This window comes from Phoca vitulina, unplaced genomic scaffold (assembly GCF_004348235.1).
Source record: "Phoca vitulina isolate PV1807 unplaced genomic scaffold, GSC_HSeal_1.0 scaffold10, whole genome shotgun sequence".
Taxonomy (NCBI): domain Eukaryota; kingdom Metazoa; phylum Chordata; class Mammalia; order Carnivora; family Phocidae; genus Phoca; species Phoca vitulina.
The window spans coordinates 4,006,648-4,032,681 of NW_022589713.1; the positions used below are offsets into that span (position 1 = coordinate 4,006,648).

General features: G+C 41.0%; 1 protein-coding gene across 1 annotated transcript in view; it reads right to left on the minus strand.

Annotated features, from left to right (window-relative positions):
• MME (membrane metalloendopeptidase) overlaps positions 1-25,191 on the minus strand; it is a 97,405-nt gene extending 72,214 nt beyond the window's left edge. Inside the window, exons 1-3 of the mRNA XM_032409190.1 lie at positions 24,996-25,191; positions 20,252-20,418; positions 19,490-19,525 (exon numbers count right to left, since the gene is read on the minus strand). Coding sequence (XP_032265081.1) covers positions 19,490-19,525; positions 20,252-20,408 — 193 coding nt within the window. The 5' untranslated portion in view covers positions 20,409-20,418; positions 24,996-25,191. The remainder of the gene's footprint in view (positions 1-19,489; positions 19,526-20,251; positions 20,419-24,995) is intronic.
• Positions 25,192-26,034: the final 843 nt, after the last annotated feature.

Genomic DNA, 26,034 nt, shown 5'->3' on the forward strand with positions numbered 1-26,034 from the left:
GGGAATGGATTCAAAAAATTTCATCCTCAATTATTACAATTATATGTTAGTGTCAAACATTTTAAATAGGTTAGGCATCTATTTACAATGTAAGTGCCACACATCTGATTCTATGAAAAAATTTCTTTTCTGACCCTCTTACTCTGCATGGAGCTAAAGTTTAGGGAATGGTATATGAGCAAAACTGTTTTCAGCTTGTTCTCTCCAAATCAGCCCAAGCCCTTGGCTTTTTGACTCCAAGCCACACAACATTTTCATTTCATTTCCTTAAAATCACTATAATCAACCTGGCTTATGACTGTTCTGGAAGTGTCTAGAAGAGGTCAGAGAAACGTTGGAGTATCCAGGAACAAATGCTCTTGTAAAGACCTTAGGACACACATTTCTGACCCAACCTTCTGTCCTAAGTGTTTGTCTTATTAATAGACACTGAGTCTGATATTAGTTACTAGGCAAATTTGACAAGTTAAAAATCTTTTTTGACAACATTCTGAAAGTATTGTCGACCTCATTCCCCTGCTGCTACCCTCCTCCCACCATCCCCCAGCCAAAATTAAGGCAAAGTCAGAACGTTTTGAAAGAACACAAGGAAAATGCAATGTAATCACAACGGGTCACAAAGGACTCCATTCAAAAGGCAGTAATGTGGAAACTAGAATCTAGGGGACCATTCCTGAAGGGAAAATGACTGAAAATTAGCAAGCACACAGTCTAATGCTAATAAAAACCAAATGGTTTTCGTTACAAACATTCTGGATTCTTCCACGGTCCACTCCTCACTTTTAAATGAAATCCTTGTCCCCAAATTGCTTTTGTGATACCTTGGTTAAAGAAAGGTTGGGGTTGGGCGGGGGGAGTACCTCATGCTGAATGTAATCTAGACTGTTAGTTTATCATTTAATCAACCACTCCCTGGCTGAATGTAATCTAGACTGTTAGTTTATCATTTAATCAACCACTCCTTGTCACAGGAGTGGTTGATTAAATGATAAACTAACAGTCTAGATTACATTCAGCAGGTATAATCTCTGTTGAGGATGGTTGTTGAGCAACAAGACCAAGGTTTGACCTCAAGCAGTGGTGGCCAGAGTCTGAGTCCTTCTGTGATGTTAAATTGCCTCTCTGGCTTTAAACTTTTTTTCCTTATTAATTGCTCCACACAGTAAGACATATTACCTCTATTTTAAGGAAATCTAGGCACAGAGTGGTTACATGTCCAAGATCACCAATATGACTTTAGGTAGAACGTAGGTCTAATTTTAAGTTGACGTTTTTAATACAGTATCATTCTTCCATATCCAAATAACATTAAAGAAATTTCAGAAGCTACACAGAGAGGGTAAGAGAATCCAAATTAAATTATATGGCAACCAGTTTTTTTGGGGGGGCAAGGGTTTGATGCCCAATTAAGGTTTTAATTGCTCCATAACATGAATATAGCTACATGAATTCTTTTCACCTCATTTGGCCTTGAATTTTAGAATTTGTTGAGATAATCACAGAAATCTCAAGTCTAATGGACCCACAATAATAATCCTTTTTTGGCTCTCCCCAAATTCTTCAGCCTTATCTTACAGCCCATTTAAATGAATGGCTCACAGCAAAGAGAGGACAGTCAATAATTTTCCAATAGGGATTCCATCATAGCCTTTTTCATCACCTTCAATATCTTTCCTGAAAAAGGAGCATTTTTATTCATTAACATTATAATCAACGTGCAGCCCTGGTAACTTATTTTAAGTGATATATTGTATTTAAATTACAGGAGAATCTCTAATAGCTTTTTGCTAGCAAAGAATCTTTTAGGATTCAAAATGCAAATTGGACCTGGAAAAGAAAAATTATTTTTAGACATATGGCACTTTAACTTAACAGTAACACAGTTTCAGGGCTTTCAAATATTAACAGAATATGTTTTGGGTTGTGAATTTTGGAGGAAAAAGGCTATGATGTTCCCTCAGTCACTCCCGTCAGGTAGACCCCAAGCTCCCTGGACACTGGCAGGTGTGTCCGAAGAGGAAGCAGGGAGCTTACATACCCATGTTACTCCCATGTAAGCATTTTGTTATTTCAGGTCATGTTATTGAAAAAGAGTGATCAGAGCAACTTCAGTAATAGGTAATTACTGAGAATAACTCAAGACATTCTGCCTTTGCATCAATTTTGGTTAGAGAGTGGTGCAAAAAAGATCGCAGCAGGAGGATAAGCTGGGTCATCAATGCTTTTAGAATACTGAAGTCAAAATCAGTTAAGAAGGCTCTTCTCTAGTGAGCACTATTCAATTCAGTACGTATAACAAACTAAGCGCTGAGTTGACATAAGGTCGTGTTTGGCTCCACATGTTTATATTTTGTAATGAATAAATAGCTCTTTTATATTATCGAAAACACAGAGGATTATGCTCAATCATTTGCCTTCTCCAAAAAAATTTTCTCCTTGCGGAGCATGAGAAAAGACTTGGAAAATTTTCATTTCATCTTGGCAAATATTTTTGAGTCCCCCAATATATCGAACACTATTCAGTACTAAATACACCACGGTGAATAAACAGGTATAATCTCTGCCCTCAGAGCTTGCAGATTTTCCTCTGAAACAAGACTGTTTCCTTCATAATGTACATGAACTCCTCTAATATAACTCTATCTAGCCATGCTCAGTTCTCACTTTCAAATTGCTAAGCTTACCCAGTATTCAGCAGATGGGTAAAGCTCTTATTTTATATGTAACCTAAGGCAAGGAGTCATGTGCAGTGTGTCTGTGTGCCTGTGGTCGCATGTGTGAGCTGGCTGGGAATCTGAATGAGCATGCTGTGAATGAAGCAACCAGGGATAGGGAAAAACAGCAATGCTCAGCTAATTCAGGGCACCCAAGAGAAGGAATGCACAGGGGCTTCATGAGACAAGAGTGGAAATGGGTTATGGAGAAGGGCGGGAGCTCCGAGAGAACTAGAGGCAGACAAGAAGAGCCAGACTAGTGGTAATGTGGGTCCTAGAGAGCTGGAAATGCTTACCTGAGTAGGAAATGAGTTGAAAATTCTCCCTGAAACAGGAAAATAGAGGGAAAGAGAAATACCTCCAGAAATTGTTTCCTTGCCGACCTGATTCGAGCTTAGGAGCGTAGAATTAGCAAGGTAAATGAAACAACTGGGAAGAGAGTGACTGACTTCCCTGCCAGCAGAGGAGACAGATGAGACAGAGGAGGGCTGAACTCAGGACCCTCGACAGAGAAACACAGAGCCAAGAAATCTGATTTCTGTAAGCAGGACAAAGCCTGAATGAGGACACTTCTTTGTGGTCATATTTGTGTATTGAGTGCCCTGACAAATCACTTTGCCTAGACAGCAGTGGTTCTGTGACCTCAAGATAAGGAACCCAAGAATAAATATAAGAAAATAAATAAATGATTTATTTATTCAACCAATATGTATGGACAACTTACTATGTGCCCTGCACCATGCTAGGCCCTGTAAACAGAATGACAAGTAAGATAGAAAAAGTCAAAGCTTTTATTGCAGTTGGCAAAACTAGACATTGGACAACTAACTACAAGTGAGATGTGAGTTATGGGTGTACAAGGAGTGCTGGGAGTGAAGGAAGAATTAGCTGGGCAAAGGTGGAGAGGAGCATTTCATTCATTCATTCATTGGTCATTCAACAAATATTTGAGTAAGGTACCAAGCTGTTTTCCAGGTTGAGAAGGTGGGTGATGGCCTTGACATATGAGGACTGGAGTGTAAGAGGCTATGGGTGTGGAAAGGTAGGCCAACCTCTGAAGGAAGGATGCAGGATGGATAAAGGATGAAGAGCTACATTCCCAAAGATTCAGCACCCCGGAAGGAGCCCTACCTCTCTGTGACTAGTGGAAACAGACAGGTGGGAACTAATAAGCAGGGGTTTGGCCTTTGTCACCTTGTCCAGTGAAGGGGAAGGATTTGATCATGGGAAAGAGCATTTACTCTTGTGGAGGCTGCAGGAAACAGCCAGCCTTGTCCTGTAAGTCCTCATCATGGGCATGCCATGGAGACAGCTTTTCTTTTATTTTCTGTCTCCATGGCTGGTCACAAGGTTCTAAAGCATCTCTTGGACACATGCCCTGCCAAATCGGCTTATGATTTTCTGAGCCCTCGCTTGGATGATCTTCTCCATGAATCCAGAGATCTGGTGGACCACAGACGTTAAGCTGCCGGCTGACCTCCTCTATGTTTCATACATCACGGCACCATTTGTATGACCACATGGTGAGGTGAAAGATGGAGCCTCAGATCATCAACGATGACAAGAGTCACCAGTATGAGATGTACAATTCCTGAGAGATAACTCAAAGTATATTCCACAGAATATAAAAGCAATAATAATTGTAGGTACACTCTCCACCCAGAGCAGGGAATCTAATCCCAATACTTTGCACAACTAGTCGATAATGGACATTCCAAAAGAATCCTTCCTTCTCAGTTAAGTAAGTCTTTTCATAGTAAATTATCACCATCTGTTATTTAAAAGCTTTGAAAAGCACACATGTACTCTATCAGCATCTTAAAACATTTTGATATGACTTCTTTTTCTGGTACTAAGCTTGAAGTAAAAATGACTTTTATTGTTCATTTAAAGTCAGATAGGCAATATCTGAAAAAATTTTAAATTTCCACACATAAATTAGATTTTTTTGTATTAAATAAAACAAGACAAAAACCTGATTCTTCCAAGATTTTAAAATTAATAGGTGTGGTAGTTGATGGCTGAGGGAAAAGCAGGATCCTTGGCTTTCTGTGTTGACATACAAGATTAGTGAGCTGTTCCTCCCTCGGTAAATGAAGAAACATTTGGGCTCAGGTAGAAGTAGTCTGAGCCAGTCCAGTGAGACTGAATTCTATTTTAGATAAACTATAAGGGTCAGCAACAGAAGAAGTTCCCAGCTAAGAGCAATGGAGGGATGAAAACCCACAACCAGTTGTGACAAAGGAGCTGTAACCAGCAGTGTGCTGATCCAAGGAGGTTCTGCAAGTTCTGGCAAAAGGCAATGAGGTTAAGAGCTAAGCTACATTTCAGGCCCAGAAGACAGGGAAGGAAAAACTGAAACTGTTTCCAAAGGTGGGGAATGAACCGGAAGTGAGGTCCCAAGGGACAAGGTAAGAACCCCTGTAACTGGAGTTGGGGTCTGCGGCAGCTCAGGAGGCATGAGACTGAGCAAATTTGGAGTCAGAGCCACTGACCGTGGTCTCAGTGAGTACCTGGGCCTGAAATGGGTCTGACCCTGCCCTACGGGCCCTGCATGGAACCCAACCAATTTGTAAACTTTGCAAATCTTCTCACTTCTTTTCTTGGTTTTAAGTTTACTACCATAGTTAAAATATATCATGTCAAGTTTCATAGTGTCTATTTCTACTATCTTATAATCCCTTTGAAAAGATTCATATTTGCATGGATATGAGTTTATGGGGGTTTTCAAGATATCACTCGTGCCATTTCTTCTAGACATATTGTTATATCCTTGCTACTGGATAATATAGGTAGTGCTTTGAGAAATTTTCAGTTCGGTTAATGACTTTTTATATATTGCTTCCTTTACTTGATCCACTCAAATATAATTAAATTATTTCTCTGAACAAACACAATAAATATTTTGCTTCTTGGCTTCTAAGTTAGTGAAATCATTAATTGCTATATACATATGTTTGGGGATAATGAATTCATCTGGTCTCAGACTAGCAGAGGTATCAAAACATCCTAATTTCACTCAGGTAATTTCATTATACCAGAAAATTAAGCCCATGGATTTAACAAAAGCTTTCTTCTCTGGAAGTATTTTTAAGTAACTACTGGATCCTCAAGCACATCTTATTATAAGCCTTTAATGATCTGGGAGTTCTTTAAATAAGAATTTCTTTGAAGTTCAGGAAAGCCTTGATTAACCAAAAAAACTAAAGATATGGCTTGGGCCATATCCATCATTTTTTAGGTGACTTGCTTGTTTCTGCTTTAAGCATCAAGCAGAGAGAAACACACGCAGGGCTGGCTATTGGTTGCTTGCTAATTGATTCCAATTTGACTGCCCAATGATCTAGTCTGTGCTGTGGACTGAACCCCCTTTTTTTAGCTTCACAGCTAAGGTCCTACTACTGTTAGACTCCTCTGGACTGAAATTTTTTAAAAAGATATTTTGGGGTGCTTGGCTGGCTCATTTGGTAGCGAATGTGACTCTTGATCTTGGGGTGTAAGTCTAAGCCCCATGTTGGGTGTAGAGATTACTTAAATATGAAATCTTTAAATAAATAAATACATACATACATACATAAATTAGGGGCACTTGGGTGGCTCAGTCAGTTAACGGTCTGCCTTTGGCTCAGGTCATGATCTCAGGGTCCTGGGATGGAGCTCAGCATGGGACTCCCTGCTCAGCGGGGAGTCTGCTTCTCCTTCTTCCTCTGCCCCTCCCCCTGCTTGTGCTCTCTCTCTCAAATAAATAAATAAAATCTTTAAAAACAAAATAAAATTAAATGAATAAATAAAAATTTTAAAAGATATTTGGATTTCTAAAATGTAACAAATCTGTTTTGGGTTGTTTTCTTTTTTTTTAATTTTGAAGGAAGATTGTGCCTCTGAGAAACGTTTAAACAAACATTTTGTTTTAAGATAAGAACTCACGGATTCACTTTGAGTGAAAAGATAAGTAAAAATGAATTCATTAGTAATTCTCTCAAGTGGAGCTCAACAACAGTATGCCAGACAGGTGGCCCTCCACCATTTCCTCTCGCTGGTTGCTATTTACCCACTTGAATTATATTCAGTTACATATGACAATGCGTGAGCCAAAAGCCCTAACCTGTGTGAACTCATTTCTAGATCAGGTGGCACATCCTAAGACTCTAGAATCTTAACTCTTATCAGCAAACATTTACCTCCATTCAGAAGGAAATCTCCTGCAAACTTTTCTCTGGAGTAGGAAAGATATGGGTCTGGGATGTGAGAGGAAACAGGATTAAAGGAGCATTTTAAGTGTTTAAGTAATAAATAAGTATTAAATTAAGTATTTACGTATTAAGCGCTAAGCCTGCTCACTCAGTGCTGCCACCAGCTCTCTGCTTTAACCAAAACCCCTCCTCCTGAAGCTCCCGGGCCCTCTAGCATTTCAAGACACTGAAAGGCACAACTAGCCTTCTATTATCACTCCAAGTAACATCCAAATCATCACTCGCCACGGGGCTTATTTAGGCTTCTGCCAGTCGACCATTCCAGCCTCAACTACCTTATTTCTTTAACTTTCTAGACATTCATCGCTGTTTATTAGAGACGGACACCTCACTCAGTCATCCCCTCCATGAAAGTTCCGCCACCTTCCCAGGTAATATCAGGGACTGTGGAGACCACCTCTGCTCCTCTTCAGCTATAGAATTTCTTAACCTTCTGACCTGTCATGACCTTCCCCTCCACTCCACATCAGTACATGCATTTTTTATGGTAACATCATGATGGTTGCCATCACCCAGAATAGTTCTACCTTTGAAATCTTCAACTTGAGTAACCTATGCTCTGACCTTCTGATCCTTAGAAGTATTTCTCTTTCTTTATTCCCTCTATACCTGCCCTTGAACTTCACTGAGAACTCTCACCCTACGCCCACTCTGTTTTCCCTTTGCCTTTATCTTCTATCCAGCCTACAACCTGTAGTGCCACCATTTAAACCATCATCTCATCAAAGTATTTCCTTCCCTTGCCCCCTGCAAGTAAGCCTACCCTGAATCTATCCAGCTGCCCTCCTTTCTCCTCCAACTCTAGGCTGAGATATTTAATATGCATTTTATATATTGATTGATTGACTGTCTCCTTTTTTATTGTGAGCTTCTTGTGAACAGGGACTTTGTGTTATTCGCTTCTCCATCCTCAGCAACTAGAGCAGTGTTCAATAAATATCTGTAGAAGATACTATCAGTGATGCTGGGAAAACCCTGTAACTGCCTGGTTTAATGCCATTTCAAATAATGGCCTTCAGCTTCAACAGGGTTATCAATCCTGTGCACAGCCTTCCTACATACTTGGCCCTGTTTAGCCTTCCCTTCCCCTCTATACACTGCCCCTTTCCAGCCTTCGATACTCCTGCTTTCTTTGCCAGGTTTTGCTTCTTACTTCACAGCGGAAAGTGAAGTAACTGGATGATGAGTGACACACCTTCCTATCCTTCCCAGCCTCCAAACGTATTTGCATTCAGACCACCATTGCCTCTTACCTCCTGGTAAGAGAGGAAGAGGGGGCCCTCCTCTGTTAAAGAGGAGTCCTGCCATCTTTCCCCTGGATATATTCTCTTATGTCCCCAGGAACAAGACTTACCAATTTTCCCACCTTCCTCCTGAAACTTCAACTTCTTCCTTTCTGCTTTCATTTCTCATCAACCTCTCAGCTGCACTTAACTCCAGCGATCTAATTTTTAACATACTCTCTTCTTTTTGCTTTGGTGATTTTACACTTCACTGCTTTTTCTTCTACCTCCCCAACTCCTCCTCCTTCGTCCCTTTTGGAAATCTTCATTTCTTTCCTGGTAAATCTCAATCACATCATGCATATGCTGATGGTTCCTGAATCCTTATATCCAACCCTAACTTTGCCACATGGAAGAGTTACTAGTATCTCAAGTCTATACTGTCTCAAAAGGAGGGACCTTTTACTGCATGTTAAAATCTGTCCATTCTTTCCACCCTGTTACCATTCAAACCCAGGCAACCATTAGTTCTCATCCAGATAAGTGGGCAGTGGCCTAATTTCCTGCCCACAGACATTCCTTAGTTATAGTCAGTAATCCTTCCCAACAGTTCTGATCAAGTCATGCTTCATTTAAAACCCTTCCTTCTGTAATTTCTCAGTGCTATTAGTAGAAGGTCCAAACACTTTAACATGCACTACAAAATCCGACACCTGCTTATCTCCGTGCCAACGTTCAACACTTCCCTGGCTCTTCCCCACTTTCACATCCTCATACACACCCTCTATGACTTAGCCCGACAGCTATCCCTTCAGTTCCCCAATCTTGCCAGGCTCCCCCTCACACTTGGGACACAGAAATGCTATTCCCTTGTATGGGTAAGTCTTCGCCTCCACTTTACCAGGTGTGAGCTAGACAGCAGGCAAGCTTGAGAATGCTACACCTCCGCTTAAAATCCTTCAGATTCTCCCTGTAAGATATTTCTTTATTTTCTATAGACTTTGGGAGGAATTACAAGCTATGCAGTACATGATCAAGCCCCCATTTACTTTTCCAGTACCATGACTTGCTAGCCTGGTGCATCCTTCCAGCCATCATAAACCATATGCAGGTCCTAAGCTCACCAAGCCTTCACTGGCACGTTGCATCTAGCGCCATGTACATGTTGCTCTCTGCTCCACTAGCCAGGCAATCTCTGACTATCCTTCAGAACTTAGTGGGTGACGTTTCCTCTTGAGAATGCTTTCCCGGCCCATTACAATCACTCTAGCTGCCCACCCCCATGACTGATCTGGTTCAGCTGCTCCTTTCTCAGAGGGCCTAGAGCACATTCTGCTTGTCTCTGTCATAGCACTTATCCAAACCATGTGGTCATTTTGTTTCTTGGTCTGTTATGCTGACTGGACTACCACTTTCCTAAGGTCAAGGGGGTATCTGGGTTCACGTTCCTGGGTGTCTAGAAAAGTGTCCAACATTTAGAAGGTGCTCGCTTAATGTTTTTAGAAAAAAAAAACCATTAAATGAATGGAGAGATGAAGGAATAAATGAATGAACGGATGAGGAAAGAAGTGGTTCTGAAGTCTCTATGAAAACATTCCTGCCCACATTATTCCAGGGACATTCAAGAGGACGTGCCAGGTTGAACTTCTCCATTACTAGCAGACAAACTGGCCCAGTGCCTCACCCACTCTAACTTACTTTACACAGGGTAGCACAGCCTGAAATTGCACCTGTTAAAGCAATTCATTGGTTAACATACACTTTCTTTTAAAAACGCAAACATCCGTATAATTCTTACGTACCTTAATGTCAGTTGATTTAGTTAAAATGTTTTTCTTCCTGACACCTAACAGAAACCACTCCATTGAAGGAACAGGAACTTTTGTGTGTCAGAGATGGTTTGGCACGGGTATATTTTAAAAGCTTCCCCAATTATCCTAATAAGCACTCCGAGTTGAGAATCACTATTCTTCAGCACTTTTCAGACTTTATTGTGCACACTATTCTCCTGGGGACTATACTAAAATTGCAGCTGCAGATTCAGTAGGTCTGAGGTGGGGCCCGAGAATGCACACTTTTGCAAGTTTCCCAGCTGATGCCGATGCTGATGCTGTTGGCCTATGGACCAGACTTTGAACAGCAAGGATCCGGTTATTCTCTTATTGCAACAGGTCTCTGGCTTATTTACTTTCAAGGGGCCAATCAGTGGCAAGGGAAGGGCTAACGGTGAGAGTATGCAAGGGTGAGCATAGGGTAACTACGCATTCAAATCAGTGTGCCTGTGGGTAGGTTTTGCTTTATAGAAAACATGGATCTAAGCGCCCATTTCTGAATCCGCTCATTTTAACTTCTTCACAGGCTGACCTGTCATCCCCTGTGCTAAGATAGAGCACAGAAGTCAAGGAAAATGTTAATAAGGGATGACAAATTTTACCCGAGAATATATAGAATGTACTACTTTCTCTCCGTCCCCCTTCCCTTCCCTCTCTCTTTTTTTTTTTTTTTTTTTTGAGATTTTATTTATTTGACATAGAGAGAGACAGCGAGAGAGGGAACACAAGCAGGGGGAGTGGGAGAGGGAGAAGCAGGCTTCCCACCGAGCAGGGAGCCCGATGCGGGGCTCCATCCCAGGACCCCGGGATCATGACCTGAGCCGAAGGCAGACGCTTAACGACTGAGCCACCCAGGCGCCCCTTTCCCTCTCTCTTTTGACCACGCTTTCGTCTTTAAAAATATATTGATTGCTTTTTGATTCTCCATAAGTAGCTTTAAACAGTGCATCTGTAACTTGCATGAAGAAAACACATGAAATGGAATATATCTGTGCATTATACCTACGGGGCACCTCCCTGAAGGATATGTAATGTGAAATGGGCTGTCATTAGTCTTTACTGTTTCTCTGTAAAATGAGACACTATAATTCCAATTTTGTAGATAAGGAAAATAAAACGCAGAAAGCTAAACTGACTTAATTAAGATCACATGCTAACAACACAGGATGTGGCCAAAACTTGCATCCTAGTTCCCCCATGCTACGTTGGCTTAGTGGGAAAAGAAGCCATAATCTTTCAAAAGATTGTGCCTTAATTATTCATAACACTTCTATCTCTTTGAAATAAAGCTTACTATTTAACAGCCTTTCTTCTACCCATATCTACTGCTGGAATTTGTCTATATCCTATTCATCCAATTATTAACCTATTGAAATGAATCCAAAGTGGCCTTACAAGGCAACATAAACTAACTCCTATACAACGGATGAGAAAGAAAAAGGAGGATAAGAATAACGCTAATGAATCAAATGGCATACAAAGAGGTCCTATGATTACAGGGTAGAAACATATTTGACTCTTACTAGCAGTCCAGGTGAAAATGGAAATATTTCACTGAACCCATATATGAAACCAACACATTTTTCCAAAAGCAGGACTATCCATGGTAACTGCTCTGTGGTAGACCCCGTATTCTGACCTTGTTTCAGAAATGGCTGGTTCACCTAGCCCTCCGATACCACATGCATCTCTGACTCCCTCTGAAAGTGAAACCCCGGCTCATGCAAACAATGCGTCCCATGTCCGATTTTGATGTAATTTTAACTTCCTACTTGATTTTCTGTTTTCAGAGACTCGTCAACATTACCCTCATAAAATCCAAGAATAGATACTAGCTCAAATGGAGAAGCTTGAGTTAGGTTATTTAGTGAAGATCTGGTAGGCACTGAAAACAACACATACTCATTTTGAATTGCAGAAATGGGACTCAACATATAATAGCAATCAGAGGATCAAAATATAATTATTTATATATGGACATTGGGGAGATGAAAAAAAGGGATGAGGGTGGTTTTGTTTTGTTTCTTAATGGTTGTATTGAGTTACAGTTTGCATACCATAAACTTCAACCAAGACTTTTTAGTAAATTTATACAGTTGTACAAAACCATCACCACAATCCAACTTTAGAACACTTCCACCACCCAAAAGGCTCCCTTGTACCCATTTGCAACAACCCTGCCCCACTCCCAGCTCCAGGCAATAGCTATCCTGCCTTGTGCTTCTTTTGTAATTTTACCTTCTCTGGAAATTTAATGGAATTATATAATAGGCCAGTTTCTGTGTCTGACTTATTTCACTTAACATAATGTCTCTGAGGTTCACACATACTGTTGTATGTGTCAACTTTTTATCATTGTGTGGTATTCCCATTTATGGCTATACCATATTTTGTTTATTCACCTGTTGATAGACATTTCCATGTTTCCATGTTTGGGCTATTATGAATAATGCCATAATGAGCAATCACATAAAAGTTCTTGTGAGGACATGTGTTTTCATTTCTCTTAAGTAAACAGCTAGGTGTGGAATTGCTGGGTCGTATGCAAAGAGTGTGTTCAACTTTTTATGAAAATCGCCAAATGTTTTCCAAAATGATTTTTATATATTCAGCTGGGATGTACTGAGGTGTTTTCCATTCCAGCAATATATGATGGCTCCAGTCTCCACATCCTCACTAACACTTAGTACTTTTTTTTTTTTATTACAGCCTTTCTAGTGGGTATGAGGTGTGGTTGTGTTGAATAGAGAGAATATATTCTAGTTTTCAGTCAGTCAGAAATAGGATCAAAAGTGGTCTCCCCCACTCCACCACTACACTGTTATCTCCCTTCCTAAATGATCAGAGGGAATGAAATCTTTCAGGATTCAAGGGTTTGGGAATTTCCCCCTTATGATTTTTTAATTCTCTATTTTTAAATTTCCCTTAAATAATCTATTAATATTATCAACTTGATCTTCATATTATATCAGAGGGTTACTGGAAAGCACCTTGCTAGCCCACAGATTTGGTGATGAACAGAACAAAGCAAGACCCCTGAACCACAGAGGGGTCTTCCCCATACCTCTCATTCTACAATGGTAAGTGTAAAGCTAGGGTCCTCATCCCGGCCTAAGCTACAGTTTATAGCCACTCTCCTTCCTATACAGGTAATTTTCACAGCTGTAAAACAAACCTTAGGATTCCAAATAAGCTTACCAGGCATTGCTAATTTTCTTCCCCGGTAGTCATTTCATTCAACTTATCTATGTTTTCCATGCCTTGGCCATGCATTTAGGGGGAAAAAAATGACAGTGCACTACTGCTTAAATTCTACCCAGCAGGTAAGAAAAATATGTTACATATGTTTGTATTTATCACATAATTGATTCCCTTCTTGGAAAGGATTTGATTGACAGATGCTAATTTTAACTGGAGACTTTTTAAAGCAAGTATTGCTCCACAATTGTCAGGAGAATGGCACCAGGAAAGCTGCCCAAAGCAAACCATCACATGCCACATTTAAATTAACAAAGGTGCGCTTCAGCCGGCTTCCACTAAGATTCCTGCTGTGGGTACCTGCTGCGTGCTTATTGCCGGGAGGACTTTTTCCATCTTAATTACATAATGAAATAGCCTCATCTCCTACTCTAAAAGGCTGGCCTGTGCCTGGTAGCCCTCCAGAGTCGTCTGTAGTCATTCCTGGACTGATCTAGTTGTGCCATTTTTCTTCATGGAGACTTCTGGGCTGTTAACAGGCAAGAAAGGAGAGACCAGGGCCAATAGTGAGCCAGAGAGTCCCTGTTGCTTCCAGGAAAAGGCCAGCTGGTGCCAAGATACCTGACCTAGGGCATTACCAGAATCTGACCCTTGCAAAAATGATCAGGAATTTGTAGGTTCATATTCAGAATATGAATACATTATCTCACCATGCTGAATCTATCTTTCAAGTGAACAGAATGTCTCTTTTCTTTCTATTAATAATTAAATACTCACCGAAAGTTTGCTTGGTAGAAAAAAAAAGTTTGCCTTGGTGAGTAGAAAATTAAAGAGGAAAGGAAATGAACAGTTCTGAGAGGTTTCATCCAGGTCTCGATGCTCCATGAACCAGTCTCTCGGGGCTACCATAATTATGCAATATACAACCTGCACAATTATACAGGCAGTCTTTCTCTCTCTCTTGTGCATTGTATTGCTCATGTATCTAAACTTGGCTTCTCTATCCCCTGGACAGTCTAAGACAACACTGCTAATATTTGCTTCTTTAGACCCCTCAATTCCAGGTTGTATCTGATGTACTAAAATCACTGATGAAGATGCTCAATGTTCTCAGTAAAATAGCTGGTTTTTGGATTGAAGAGAGATTTATTTATTCTCCTCCTTCTCAGTGTGGATTTAATTATTTCAACTCTCAGAGAGTCTTCTTATGCCCCTGAGCATTAGGTTCTAGCAGGACGGGAGGCAATCTGCTTTCATATGTACAGACATAGGGTACTAAAAGTTGGATAGACTCCTAGTCTCCTTTGAGGCAACATGGAGAAGTGGTCATGAGTATAAGTTCCAGAACCAGACTGCCTGGGTTGGAATCCTAGCCCAAGTTTGATCATCTGTAAAAATAAGATATAAAGGTACCTACCTCACAGGGTCATTATGAGAATCAAATGTGTTAATACATATAAACTTCTTACAGTAGTGCTGGACATATAAATATTCACTGTTAGCTATTATTATTTTATTGTATTATATTCTATTATTATTCACCTGTATTCTATTATTATACTCCTCTACAAATCTATTTAACATTCCTTCCCTATATCTCTGTATTACACCCCTCAATTTAGTAATGAAGGGGCAGCTTGGTGGGAAACACTTGTGTGTGTATGTGTGTGCATGTTTGAATTCTTCAGAGATAGCCTTAAAATAAGTAAGCATGGAGGGTGTCTTAGGTCCCTCTCACTGCTCTAACAAATTACCACAAACTTACTGGCTTAAAACAGCAGAAATTTACTATCATAGAGCTCTAAAAAAGTTATCAATGCTGCATTTGTTCTGGATGCTACAATGGAGAACCATTCCTTCCCCTTTCCAGCTTCTCGAGGCTGCACGCATCCCTTGGCTTGTGGCTGCCTCACTCCAACCTCTGCTTCCTGCTCTTGGGTGGTTGTATCTCCTTCTCTGTTTCTAACCCTCCTGCTCCCTTCCCCTTAAAAGAATGCTTGTGATTACATAAGGCCACCCAAATAATTCAGGATGATCTCCCCATTTCAAGATCCTAAATCAGATTTGCAAAGTCCCCTTTTTCCAAATAAGGTAACATATTCACAGGATCTGGGGATAGGAAGTGGGTATCTTTAGGGAGGCATTATTCCACTACAACAATGGGAAAGGCACTGGATGATCTCTTGAGATCATTCAAGCCAGTGGTACCTAGTTGGAGGTGATTCTACTGTCCCAAGGGGACCATAGCAATGTCTGGAGACATTTTTTGGTTGTCTTGAGTTGGGAGGAGAATGGTACTAGACATCTAGTGGGTAAAAGGCCAGGGATGCCGCTAAACATCCTATAATGCACGGGACAGCCCCCTCCCCCAACAAAGAATTATCCGGGCCAAAATGTCAACAGTGATGAAGTTGAGAAGCCCTGATTTAAAGCATGTGATTCCTTGAAATCTTCTGAGTTAGTAAGGTTGCAATGCACAGGAAGCCAGTTTCAGGATTTAGATTTACATGGAGAAGTTTGAGGAATCACAAGCAAGCTCTATAACTCCATATTTTTGACAATCTTGTAGGGTAAATAAGAGATGAATAATATTACTCATGCTTTAATAGTAGGGTCTTGAACACTGCCTTAACTTGTTATTTGTTAAGTAGTGTTTGTTTTATTTTAGGTTTGGTGTAATCTTTCAAACTGATACATTTCATACACAGGCAAATTATCTTTAAGTATGTATTGTAAACATCATTTATGTATATTATAAATATTTAAATTTACAGATGCTCAGATTTAAAGTACCTAACACCAAATACATTTCCAGATGCTCCACAGCCTTCTACAACATTTCATTTTTGCCTCAGTATGACTTGACTTCTATCACTTGACTTCAAAGAATCAAAGAGTTTTTGGTTTTGTTTTCCCCTGGCTTGTAATTTATTTATTTATTTATTAAGCTAACTCTACCCCCAATGTGGAGCTCTAACTCACAACCCCAAGATCAAGAGTCGCATGCTCTCCCGACTGAGCCAGCCAGGCACCCCCTCGTTTGTAATTTAAATGTGTCCGGTGATCCTTCTGAGTGGCCCAGAGAGCAAGAGGCACATAGACTGTCTATATGTGAGCTCTTGTGGTGATTTCCCATCAGGTCATTCATATTCAGTTTACAGGGCTGGTTAGGCTGCTAGGAATCTTGTAAGCAAGGTATCAGGCTGTTTTTTCAAGAGCTTTATTGGCTCCATAAAGTCAACTTTAGCTCCTTAAAGATGTATGGTCATACCTGAGTCTATGCACGTTTCTCTCAAATGTGACATTTCAGTCAAAACCTGGGTGTCATGACCAATGTTTCCAATTATGTCCACGTCAGCCCTTTGCGGGCAGCTGGGTCTCTGGGAGCCTGTGCAGCTCAATGATCATTTGCCATGACATCCTTATCCACCCAGAGAAAGATTTAAGTTAGAACCAACTTTCACTGAAAATAAGCACCTTGTCTAGCAATACCTACTTTTCCAATTCTCAAGGATTTCTGTGCTTAGGTTTGAATTCTCCCAGTCTTTTAAAGTCATCTAGAATTGTCAGTAGGAGACTTCATATTCTTTTCAACATCCTTTTTTCCCGTCTTTCTCTTCCTTTCCATCTACTGGACTCTGCTCATTCCCTTTCTTTCATACTTTCTTCTGCCCAACAATTCCCCTAGAATTTTGTTAATTTGCAGCAACTTCTAAAAACAGTAGTTGTATCTTTTATAGCAGAAAAAGTTTACTAACCAGCAGGGGACTGTGGGTGTGTGAACAGGCACGGGTGTGAATACTGTATCCATGAGAGTGAGTTTCATCTTTATTTTTTCTCCCAGGAAGAATAGTAAACATGAAAGTATTCTAGCAGCTTGTAAACAAACAGAGCTGAATAAAAACAGAGTTATTCAGCAACTTTGTTTACCACTGACAGTATTTCCATAGTATACATTTCTCTGCCAAGAAAGAGTTTTGCAAGTGTTTTACATTTGGTATGATTTATAACCTACAATTAAAGGATACATGTCAAACATGTCTTAATGAATTGAGATTTGCCAAACACTATTAAAAAAGGCCAGAGCCCTACCCCTAAGCAGTAAGTCACATCTGAGATTCCACATTCCAGATATCACATTGCTAATTGGGGTAGCTACCACTAGAGGAACCTACCTAGATCTCTATGCCTAACTAGGGAAAGGATTCCGTTTCTTCAAAAACAAAATAAAAAAAGAAAAGAGAAAAACGGAGTGAGAAAGAGAGAAAGTGCGAGAGAGAATCTATAGACTAAGAGACTTAAAAAACATGTCAAGTGTATTAAGGACAGAGAAACTTGGAGACAATTAGAGGTTGATATGTAAGCAGGAGTTTCTTGAAACAGGATAGGTCATGAGCATATAATAAGAGCAGCAGGTAGAGAGAAAAGTGGGGCAGGGTTTGGGGGAGGAGCAAATGGTAACTGACAACTTGGGCCCATACCGATTCTGGCACAGTGACCCTGGACATCTCCCAGCCAGGGTATCTGTGCAGCCATTTCCTGGGGAATAAAGAAACTGCTCTTGTTCTGGGAAAGCCCTTGGATGGGCAAGTCCCTGTTAGTATGTTGAGCAGCCAATGGCTGATGTCCCAATCAGACCTCCCTCCAGCCACCCATATCATGTCTTAGGTGTCCTGCCAGTGCACATGAGATCCAGAATGACTATAGCAATGAAAATATCAAAAAACAATACAGAAAAACAAAGGGCAAACATTCAGATCATGACTATCACCTAAAATCCCGAGATATTTTCTTATCATTATTTTGCAAAGGTCAATGAATAGCAAAAACCCAGATAAAACCATCTAAATGGTTCAAATGGTTCAAAATCATTTGGGACAGGTTATTTCTTGGAAGAAATGTAAACATTAGGAAGGAGGTTTAGAATCTCCTGCCAAAGGAGACAAGATATAAATACTGTATTCATATCCCAGGGTGTTGTGCTCAGCTGCGACCTTTCTTCTTGTCAAAATGTTCTCTTTTGCACCACACTCTAACTGATGTGACATCTTATAACTCCACACACTTTCTCTGTTCCTTTCTCTGACTTTTCTTTTCCTTCCACTCTAATTCTCAGTGTCTTCTTAAGTTTGGCCCTTATAGCTCATCTCCATTTTGGGAACTCAAATACTCCCAAGGCTTCACCTATCACCCCTGGACAGATCTTAAATGCACTGCATGAGAGATCTTCTTACACTCCGTCTCTACTTTTCTGCTGTCTCTCTCCACTTGCATGTAACCCCTGGCTCAGACCCCACATGTCCAAATCCATATTAATCACATCTCTCCCTAAAACAAATTTACCTCCTAACTTCTCTATTTCTGTGCACATTGCCACCATTCTCCTGAGTCCTTAGGTTTTCAAATTTGGCCTCATTTTCAAATCCTTCACGTCCTTCATTGAGTAAGTCCATTCCACTGAGCCATCCCATTCTCCCTTCATGTTGTCACATAGCTCTCTCATCCCACCGCAGGCTGGCTCTTCAATGCACACCTGCATTACAGCGGCCCCCACCGGCCCACCCTCTCTGGCTCACGGCTTCGCACTCAACCCACCCAACCCCGCAGTCCTGGAATCATTGTTCAGCTTTTGCCTTAGTGAGTGATCTGTTCTGTAAAATAGCCATTTCTCCTTCACTACAACATCAAGGCTAACATATGGATTTTCAAAGCTCTCCACAATGTGTCCCTATTTATCAAGCCTACACATTCACTGCTTCTCAACAACATGACTTACTCCTGTTGTTCTTTCTCGCTGTATGGCATCCCCTCTTCTGTACCTCCACTTCCAAACCCTAGCCCTGTTTCAGGCCCCTCCCAAATCTTCACTTCTCCATCTAGCTTTACAGACTACATTTCACTCCCTCCTTAGTTCTTACCCCTCTCATGACCTGCATCAAGAAAGTAACATAATGATACGATGCTCACCATTTCAGTGTGTTGATTTTCTTTCTCCAACTATATGGCAAGCTCCATAAAGCTAGAGATATAGTTCTCTATCACCCTACTAAACACTCCAGGTATGAAAAGACTGAATTCTTTTTTAGAATAAACTAGCTAATTAATCTACTACTTTAATACATTTAGATTTTCCTCTACTATAAATAAATGAGGTATAAGGAATAAAAGTATACACAAAGAAAATGTAGGGATGGTTGCCTATTAGCATTTGATTTTTAAATGTTATCCATTACTTGTAAAACTATTAAATTTAAAAACCATCTTCTTACCTGATTTTATGCAGTCTGATGACTTACAAATACCATCTAGAAAAAGAAGGGTATATGCGTAAATATTTGCAGTACAGTCTTCTAATTTCTCCCTATCTTTTGTTCTTTTAAAAACTGCCAAGTAAATAATCAATTCCTTAAAGGAAGAGCTAAAACCTGAGTATTTTATATCATTGTCAATAGCTAGAAAAAACATACAGAAATAAAATAGGCAAATCCTAAATTTAAATTTTTTATTATGAAGAAAGCAGTGCATTCAGCAGTATCATCTCTACACACTAAGGTCTATTAAATTGAAATAATCAGTCGTTTTAGTCTGGTAATCTTTTTTTTCCTGTTAAGGAGCCAATCTTTTCTAATCCTTATTGTGAAAAACTTCTAAGACTTAAATTAGACCTCTTAGATTCCTGTGAAGCCTTTTAGAATTTCAATGACACAACAAATTTCACTAATTGAGGTTGGCCATAAAATTGTGTACACTTTAATCAAATAAAATTATACATTAGAATCCTAATAAAATAAGCATGAGTGCACTAAATACGCTTGGCAATTAATAACTTAGCTGAAACATAAAAGACATTGTACTTTAGTCAGAGTTAATTGTTTTGACATATTGATGTTACATTTTATAAAGGAATCTTTATGCCACCATCCTTAAGTGTCCCTCTCCTTAACACATTCGTTTGGCAGATGAAAAAAGCATAAGATGAAGATTCCACTCACTTGTGCATGGATGTGTGCACAGGTGTGGGAGTAACTCACCATCATAGGTTGCATAGAGTGCGATCATCGTCACAGCGATGATGGTAAGGAGCAGGACAAGGACGGACAGACTGATCTCCAGTGGGGTCCATCGTTGTTTCTTTGGCCTTGGAGTGCTGATATCAGTTATATCCATCTGACTTTCTGATCTGCCCATCACCTAAAATCTGTAAAAAAAAAATTTTTTAAGTCTTTAAATACTAATAATAACAAATTAATAAATAGAGAAAAAGAAGAGGAAAAGTATGTACAATTTTCCAAATGCTTAATGCAGCTAAATAAAAGTAACAGGTTAATTCATTTTAAATAGAAATAAATTGTAGTTGTTGTTGTTGAAAGTCAGAATTCTGATTCTGAAAACAAAGAGTATAGAGCCAATGAATCTGACATGACAAGTCACAACCTTTATTTCTTCCTCCTTTTCTTTCTTTGTCTCTCTCTCTCTCTTTCTTCCTTTCTTTCTTCCCTTCTTTTTTGATATATCACTGAAGACCCAAACAAAATTAGACAAGAAGACTCGGGTAATACTCACATAGGATTCCTTCGGCAGTTCATAAGCAAATAATTGCTGCACCATCATACAGCAAAGTTTTAAACTCACCCTTCTGAACTTTGGACAACGTCAAAGGTGAATTTTATATCTTGTACCAGTAGCTTCCTTTATAAGCATGGAAATCAATGACTAATACTTCGAGGTTTTGACTAAGCGATAATTTGAAACATGAATACAGATAAAAACAAAAAGGAACAAACACTTGTGATAGTTAATTTTTAGTCTTAAAAACAACTTTTATTTTTACAGTTCAAAATTACAGCTACTGCTGATGTGGGTATATATTAACTGGTTAGACAACATTCTGAAAATGGTCACTCGCTAAGTCACAAGTCAGTGGTTTACACCCAGGGATGAAAGATATTAACCTTAATCAATGTTTCTTGTGCAACTGAAGAAGGAAAAAATATATGATTAAAAAAAATTCTACCCTGCAGGTCAGGGTAACTATTGTTAAGATACTTATTTAATTTGTATTTAAATTAATATTAATACTTCTACTAATACTAGCTGACATTTATTGAGTCCCATGTGTTAGTCACTACTAACACTTAGTGCTTTACACGTACTAATTGATTTAATCTTTGTAAGGTGGGCATTAATATTCCAATTCTGTACTTTAGGAAACTGGGGCACAGAAAATTCAGGTAATTTGCCCAACTACACAACTAGTAAATGTCCTTTAAAAAGAACACATTTGGTCACTGCTAGAAATAAAAATATATCATCACACAATAAAAGCTATTTTAGATCTTATTGCAGAAGTTTTGAGAAGGGGAAGGGTAATCGAGGGGATGTAAGCTTAAATATTAAATTTCATTATGTTTCTTTTAGAGGCCTCATGATTTTTTATCGACCATCCACCAAAACTCAGACTTCAATTTTTCTGCACAACTGTAGAAAAGAGCATCGTAAACTAACAGACTAGCTGTTTATAGCTTGATACAAATTAAGCGTATAATTTAGTTCCTAGATGAAGCGACCGCTCAGAAATACTCTTAAAGATCTTCGTTGAATACCCACAATTGCCTGAGAGTGTGTTTTGTGGAAACTGAGGCACAGGATAAAGTCGAAATAGAGTCTATATTTGAAGTGTGGCCTGGGGGATCCCGCTGATAACTAGGAATTTAATCTCCCCAGTGAGTTATTAATAAGTGAACAACAACTGGACTTTAGAGTTCTGGATACAAAGTCTTAAGCATGCTGTTCTCTTGATTACACGAGGCTATAACCAAGGACAGACTATCAAATAAAAATATTTTATTAGACCATGAAAGCTGTGTCTGCTCAATAAAAGTGGAATGTAATGTACCTGAATGTTAAAATGTCTTACTTAATGGTTATGTAACTCATGTTGGCTTAGTCTCACAGCCCCTGAGGTTATGATATAGAATTGCATTGATCGTGGTCCTTGGAGTTTTAATAGGGATGGTGATTGGGGAAAGAAAAGATGGAACCGAATTTAGTACTTGGACACTATATGTTCCCAGTTTCCCCAGAAGAATTCAAGAGTGACCTAAAGAGCATCTGAATATTAATCACATTTCCCTTTCTGGAGCATTTGTCCTCCTGCTCTAATGTTTCAGAAGACAATCTAGAGAAAAGCATTTCTGAAATAATATGACCCGCTTCTCTTTTTAGTTCTTAGAAACAACAATCAGTTTGTCTAGAGCTAGGAATCAGGGCAGCCACAGGGTTAAATTAAAGGTGCTCTTTGGCACCACCAGGCTTCCAACTAGCAAGAAAACTAGTAGGCAGGCATGTCTTTCTTTCTCCTTGCTGGGTGACTTTTTCCTCACTTCTCCTCCTTGCCCTTGAAATGGGGGTACAGAGGCAGCTGGGCTCTGAACAGCTGTGCACCTAAGCCTGCAGAAACTGTTATAGGGAAATAAAGGCAGCGACTAAAGCTGTTAGTTCTTTTACTGGCAACAAAAGGATATCATCTTTGAATCACCTGCAAACTCCCCATCTGCCCCTCTTGTAAATGCTCTGCAAAATTTTAGTCTTTTGCTCCTAAGTAGCACTTTTGAACCACACCAAGCAAAAACAGAAATGATGCCAGTGTAACTTCCTAGTTAACTTTGTCACTCATGTCCAGATACCTGTGGTAGATTCACTATTTTCTTGTAAGTAAACAGGGGTCAGAATCTCGAACATCAGGATGGAACATATCACCAACTCCCAGCCACTGAAATATCCACTTCAACCACACCCAACCCCGTTTTAGGGAAGGCAGGGAAGGGAGAAATTACACAAAAGAATACAAAAAAAATTATGAAGTTGGTACTTACAGTTCCATATAAGGTAAAACGCCATTAAAAAATGCCTAACACGTTTAAAATACTGCATCTCAATTTAGAGATATGGTCAGAAAAGCTTAAACCAAAAAGTAGACACTTCCACAGGAGAGGACAGAGTTCTAGAAGCTCTAACCCAACAAGAAATCTGTGAACTTCAGCTTAACAACATCACCAAAAGAATAAATGATTATTTTGCTTAAGTAGAAACTGCATTTCAAAGCAATATAACGCAGCAATTCTTACACCAGTTGAGAATAGGCATCACTTCACGATAGAGTCAAATCAAAGACCCTACAGGATAACCGTTTTGTTACAGAGAAGTCTATAAACCAAAGCGATTTTCATCTTCGCAGCACTTGACCACTTTAGCATTTCTGCAAGCCCCTGAGGGTACACTACTGAAACAGTTTGTATTAGGGAAACTGAGGCACAGGAAGCAGGAGAAACAGGTTCCATATTTAGGCTGTGGCTGCAGAAGCTGAGGAGGCAGGTATTCAAGAGAAATCATCTCCCTTTTTTGCCAGGACATTAATTTGCAGGTGTTCCCCGGGCCTGGGATAGGGAGTTCTGGACACAAAGTACCAAGCACATTACTCCCATAGGCAGTGTAGCTGTTCAGTAAAAGTCACAGCATCGAGTTCAAGAAAGTATCGGACAAATTTCTGTATGTGCTGGAACCCAGAAATAATGCAAGAGAGTGAAGACGCTGCAAGCCTTCAAGCTGATCTGCGGATTAGCAGGTTCTAAATGCTGACATTGCAAGTCAGGTACTACTTTTCAGTTTAATAAAATTACCGTCTGCATCACCTATGCGGGAGGAACAGACTCAATCAAGTGGCTGAAGAGGAACGTTTGGTTGCAATTACCCTTGTTTCCAAATAATACAAATAGAATGAGACCGATTAGGTAAGGAAACTCATCTACAAAGGAACTCCCCTCTACTCCCGCCAACCAACCCTCCGTGATTCAAGCACGCTCTCAGCATAAATTATATAATAGGAAACTAAGGTTAAGGCAAGTTGAAGAGGTGGGATAACGAAAGGATCTTCAGGTTACGAAAAGTAAAAATAGAAAAGTGAGTTACAAATGAGGAGAGAATCCGATAGAGACCAAAATGAAAACAAACCTTGCTTTAAAGAGGAAAAAAAATCAGTGTCTGTGCAGCGGATTGGCAAATTTCCAGCCCCCAAATCAGTCCCCCTGCAATTCGGTAGCGCTGATGTCGGCAACCAAACCTAACTCCCCGAGGCAGAGGCTGCAGGGAGCTGTGGCAAGGAACCTGAGGAGTCGACCAGACATCACTCGCAGAGCCCTCCTCCCAGGTCACCCTCTTTGCCCCTTTCCCTCACTCTTCAGGTTCTAGTTGCGGCTCCTTCCTAGGGCACGCCTCCCTCGCCCACGGCCGCAGGGTCCCGGGCGCTCGGTCGCGCAAGACCCGCGCCGCCGTCCCTGCTCCGCGCGCCTCCCGGGCAGCCGCTCCCCTCGGCCGGCTGTGCCCGCCCCGTGCCCGTCCCATCGGCTCCCACAGCCCGCGCTCTCGCGCTCTCGCGCTCTCGCGCTCTCGCGCCCTTCGGACCCTTCTCCCCAGCTCCCAGGTGCTGGCTCGCTCTCCCAGGACTCACCAGTGGGATTCGGGAGAAGTTGGAGGCTGCTGAGCAGACACATCCCGACCAATGAGCGTGCGGGGCCGGGCGTGGGGAGCCCCGCCGAGCGCCGGTCGGTCGGTGCGTCCGCCCCAGCGCGCCCCGAGCGGCGCGGGCTCCGGGCTGCGGGCGGCGGCGCCGAGCCAAGGCGGGACTCCGGGGACGTTCCGGGCCCCGCGTCGGCCAGGGCCCGGGGGGGAGCGAGGGGGAACCGGGCATCCCTCGGACCCGCACCCGGAGAGACTCACCGTGGCCTCTCAGCAGATCCCGCACCGGGAGTTGGGCGGCTGCTCCCGCCTGCGCTCGGTCAAGCTTCGCCACTTGCACATCTCCGCGCCCCGCGCGTCTCGGCGCCCTCACCCCCCCGCCTCACCGCCGCAGGACGAGCGAGAGGAGCAGTTCCCCGGGTGACCTGAAGGTTTCTTCTAGGTCTCCCGAACCCTGTCACATCTTGTGTGGGGGCCGGGTGTGCGAGTGTGCGAGAAAGCACCCACCCCCCTCTCCACCTCACCCTTCCCAAAAGGGCTTTGCCAAATATTCTTGGAATTGCTTAGCTTCGGGGCTTTCAAGAAAACAGTACATGGCCTCTACGAGATTGTGTAGTGCTGATGAAGGTTCCGTTGTTCTCCCTAGTCAACCTGAGACAAAAATGATTCTCTTCTCACATTCTTCTTTCGCTCTCTTTCTCGCTCCTTTTCCTCCCTCCATCCAAGCTTCCTTCCTTTCTCATTGTTTAGGTTCTCTCCCTTCCCCTTTTTTGTTTTCTTTCTGTCTTTCTTTTCTTTCATTACCCCCTCTCCCCCTTTTCGTTCTTCCTCTCTTTCTCCTCCTCTCTTTGCTTTCCCTCTCTTCCTTTCTTTTTCTTGGTCAGACCAAAATGATGTCAAGAGCTATATTCTGTACTGAAACTCCCCACTCCCACCTCTTGACTCTTGGGAATCTAATGATGTGTATATCTGAAGGCTTGGGGATGGGGAGTGAGAGAGTCACAGGAAAAATAGGCTAAGGTGTGTCTGCTCTACCTACTAAATAAAATTAGTTATGTGTCTGGACCCTTGTCATTTTAATGGAGCCAAGCAGCACACCATTTTCATATAAGATGTGCGATTCCTTCTCGAGGAAGTTTTAAGAAAAAGAAAATACTTTTTGTACAGAGGTGATTCCTTTATAAAAGCTGCCTTTAGCAGCTGTAAGTGTCAAGGAGCTCAGAAGAACTAGACCTTCCCTATTGGTTTTGTTGTTGTTGTTTTGCTTACATGATTTTTAGTTCAGTTATTCGATGCCAAG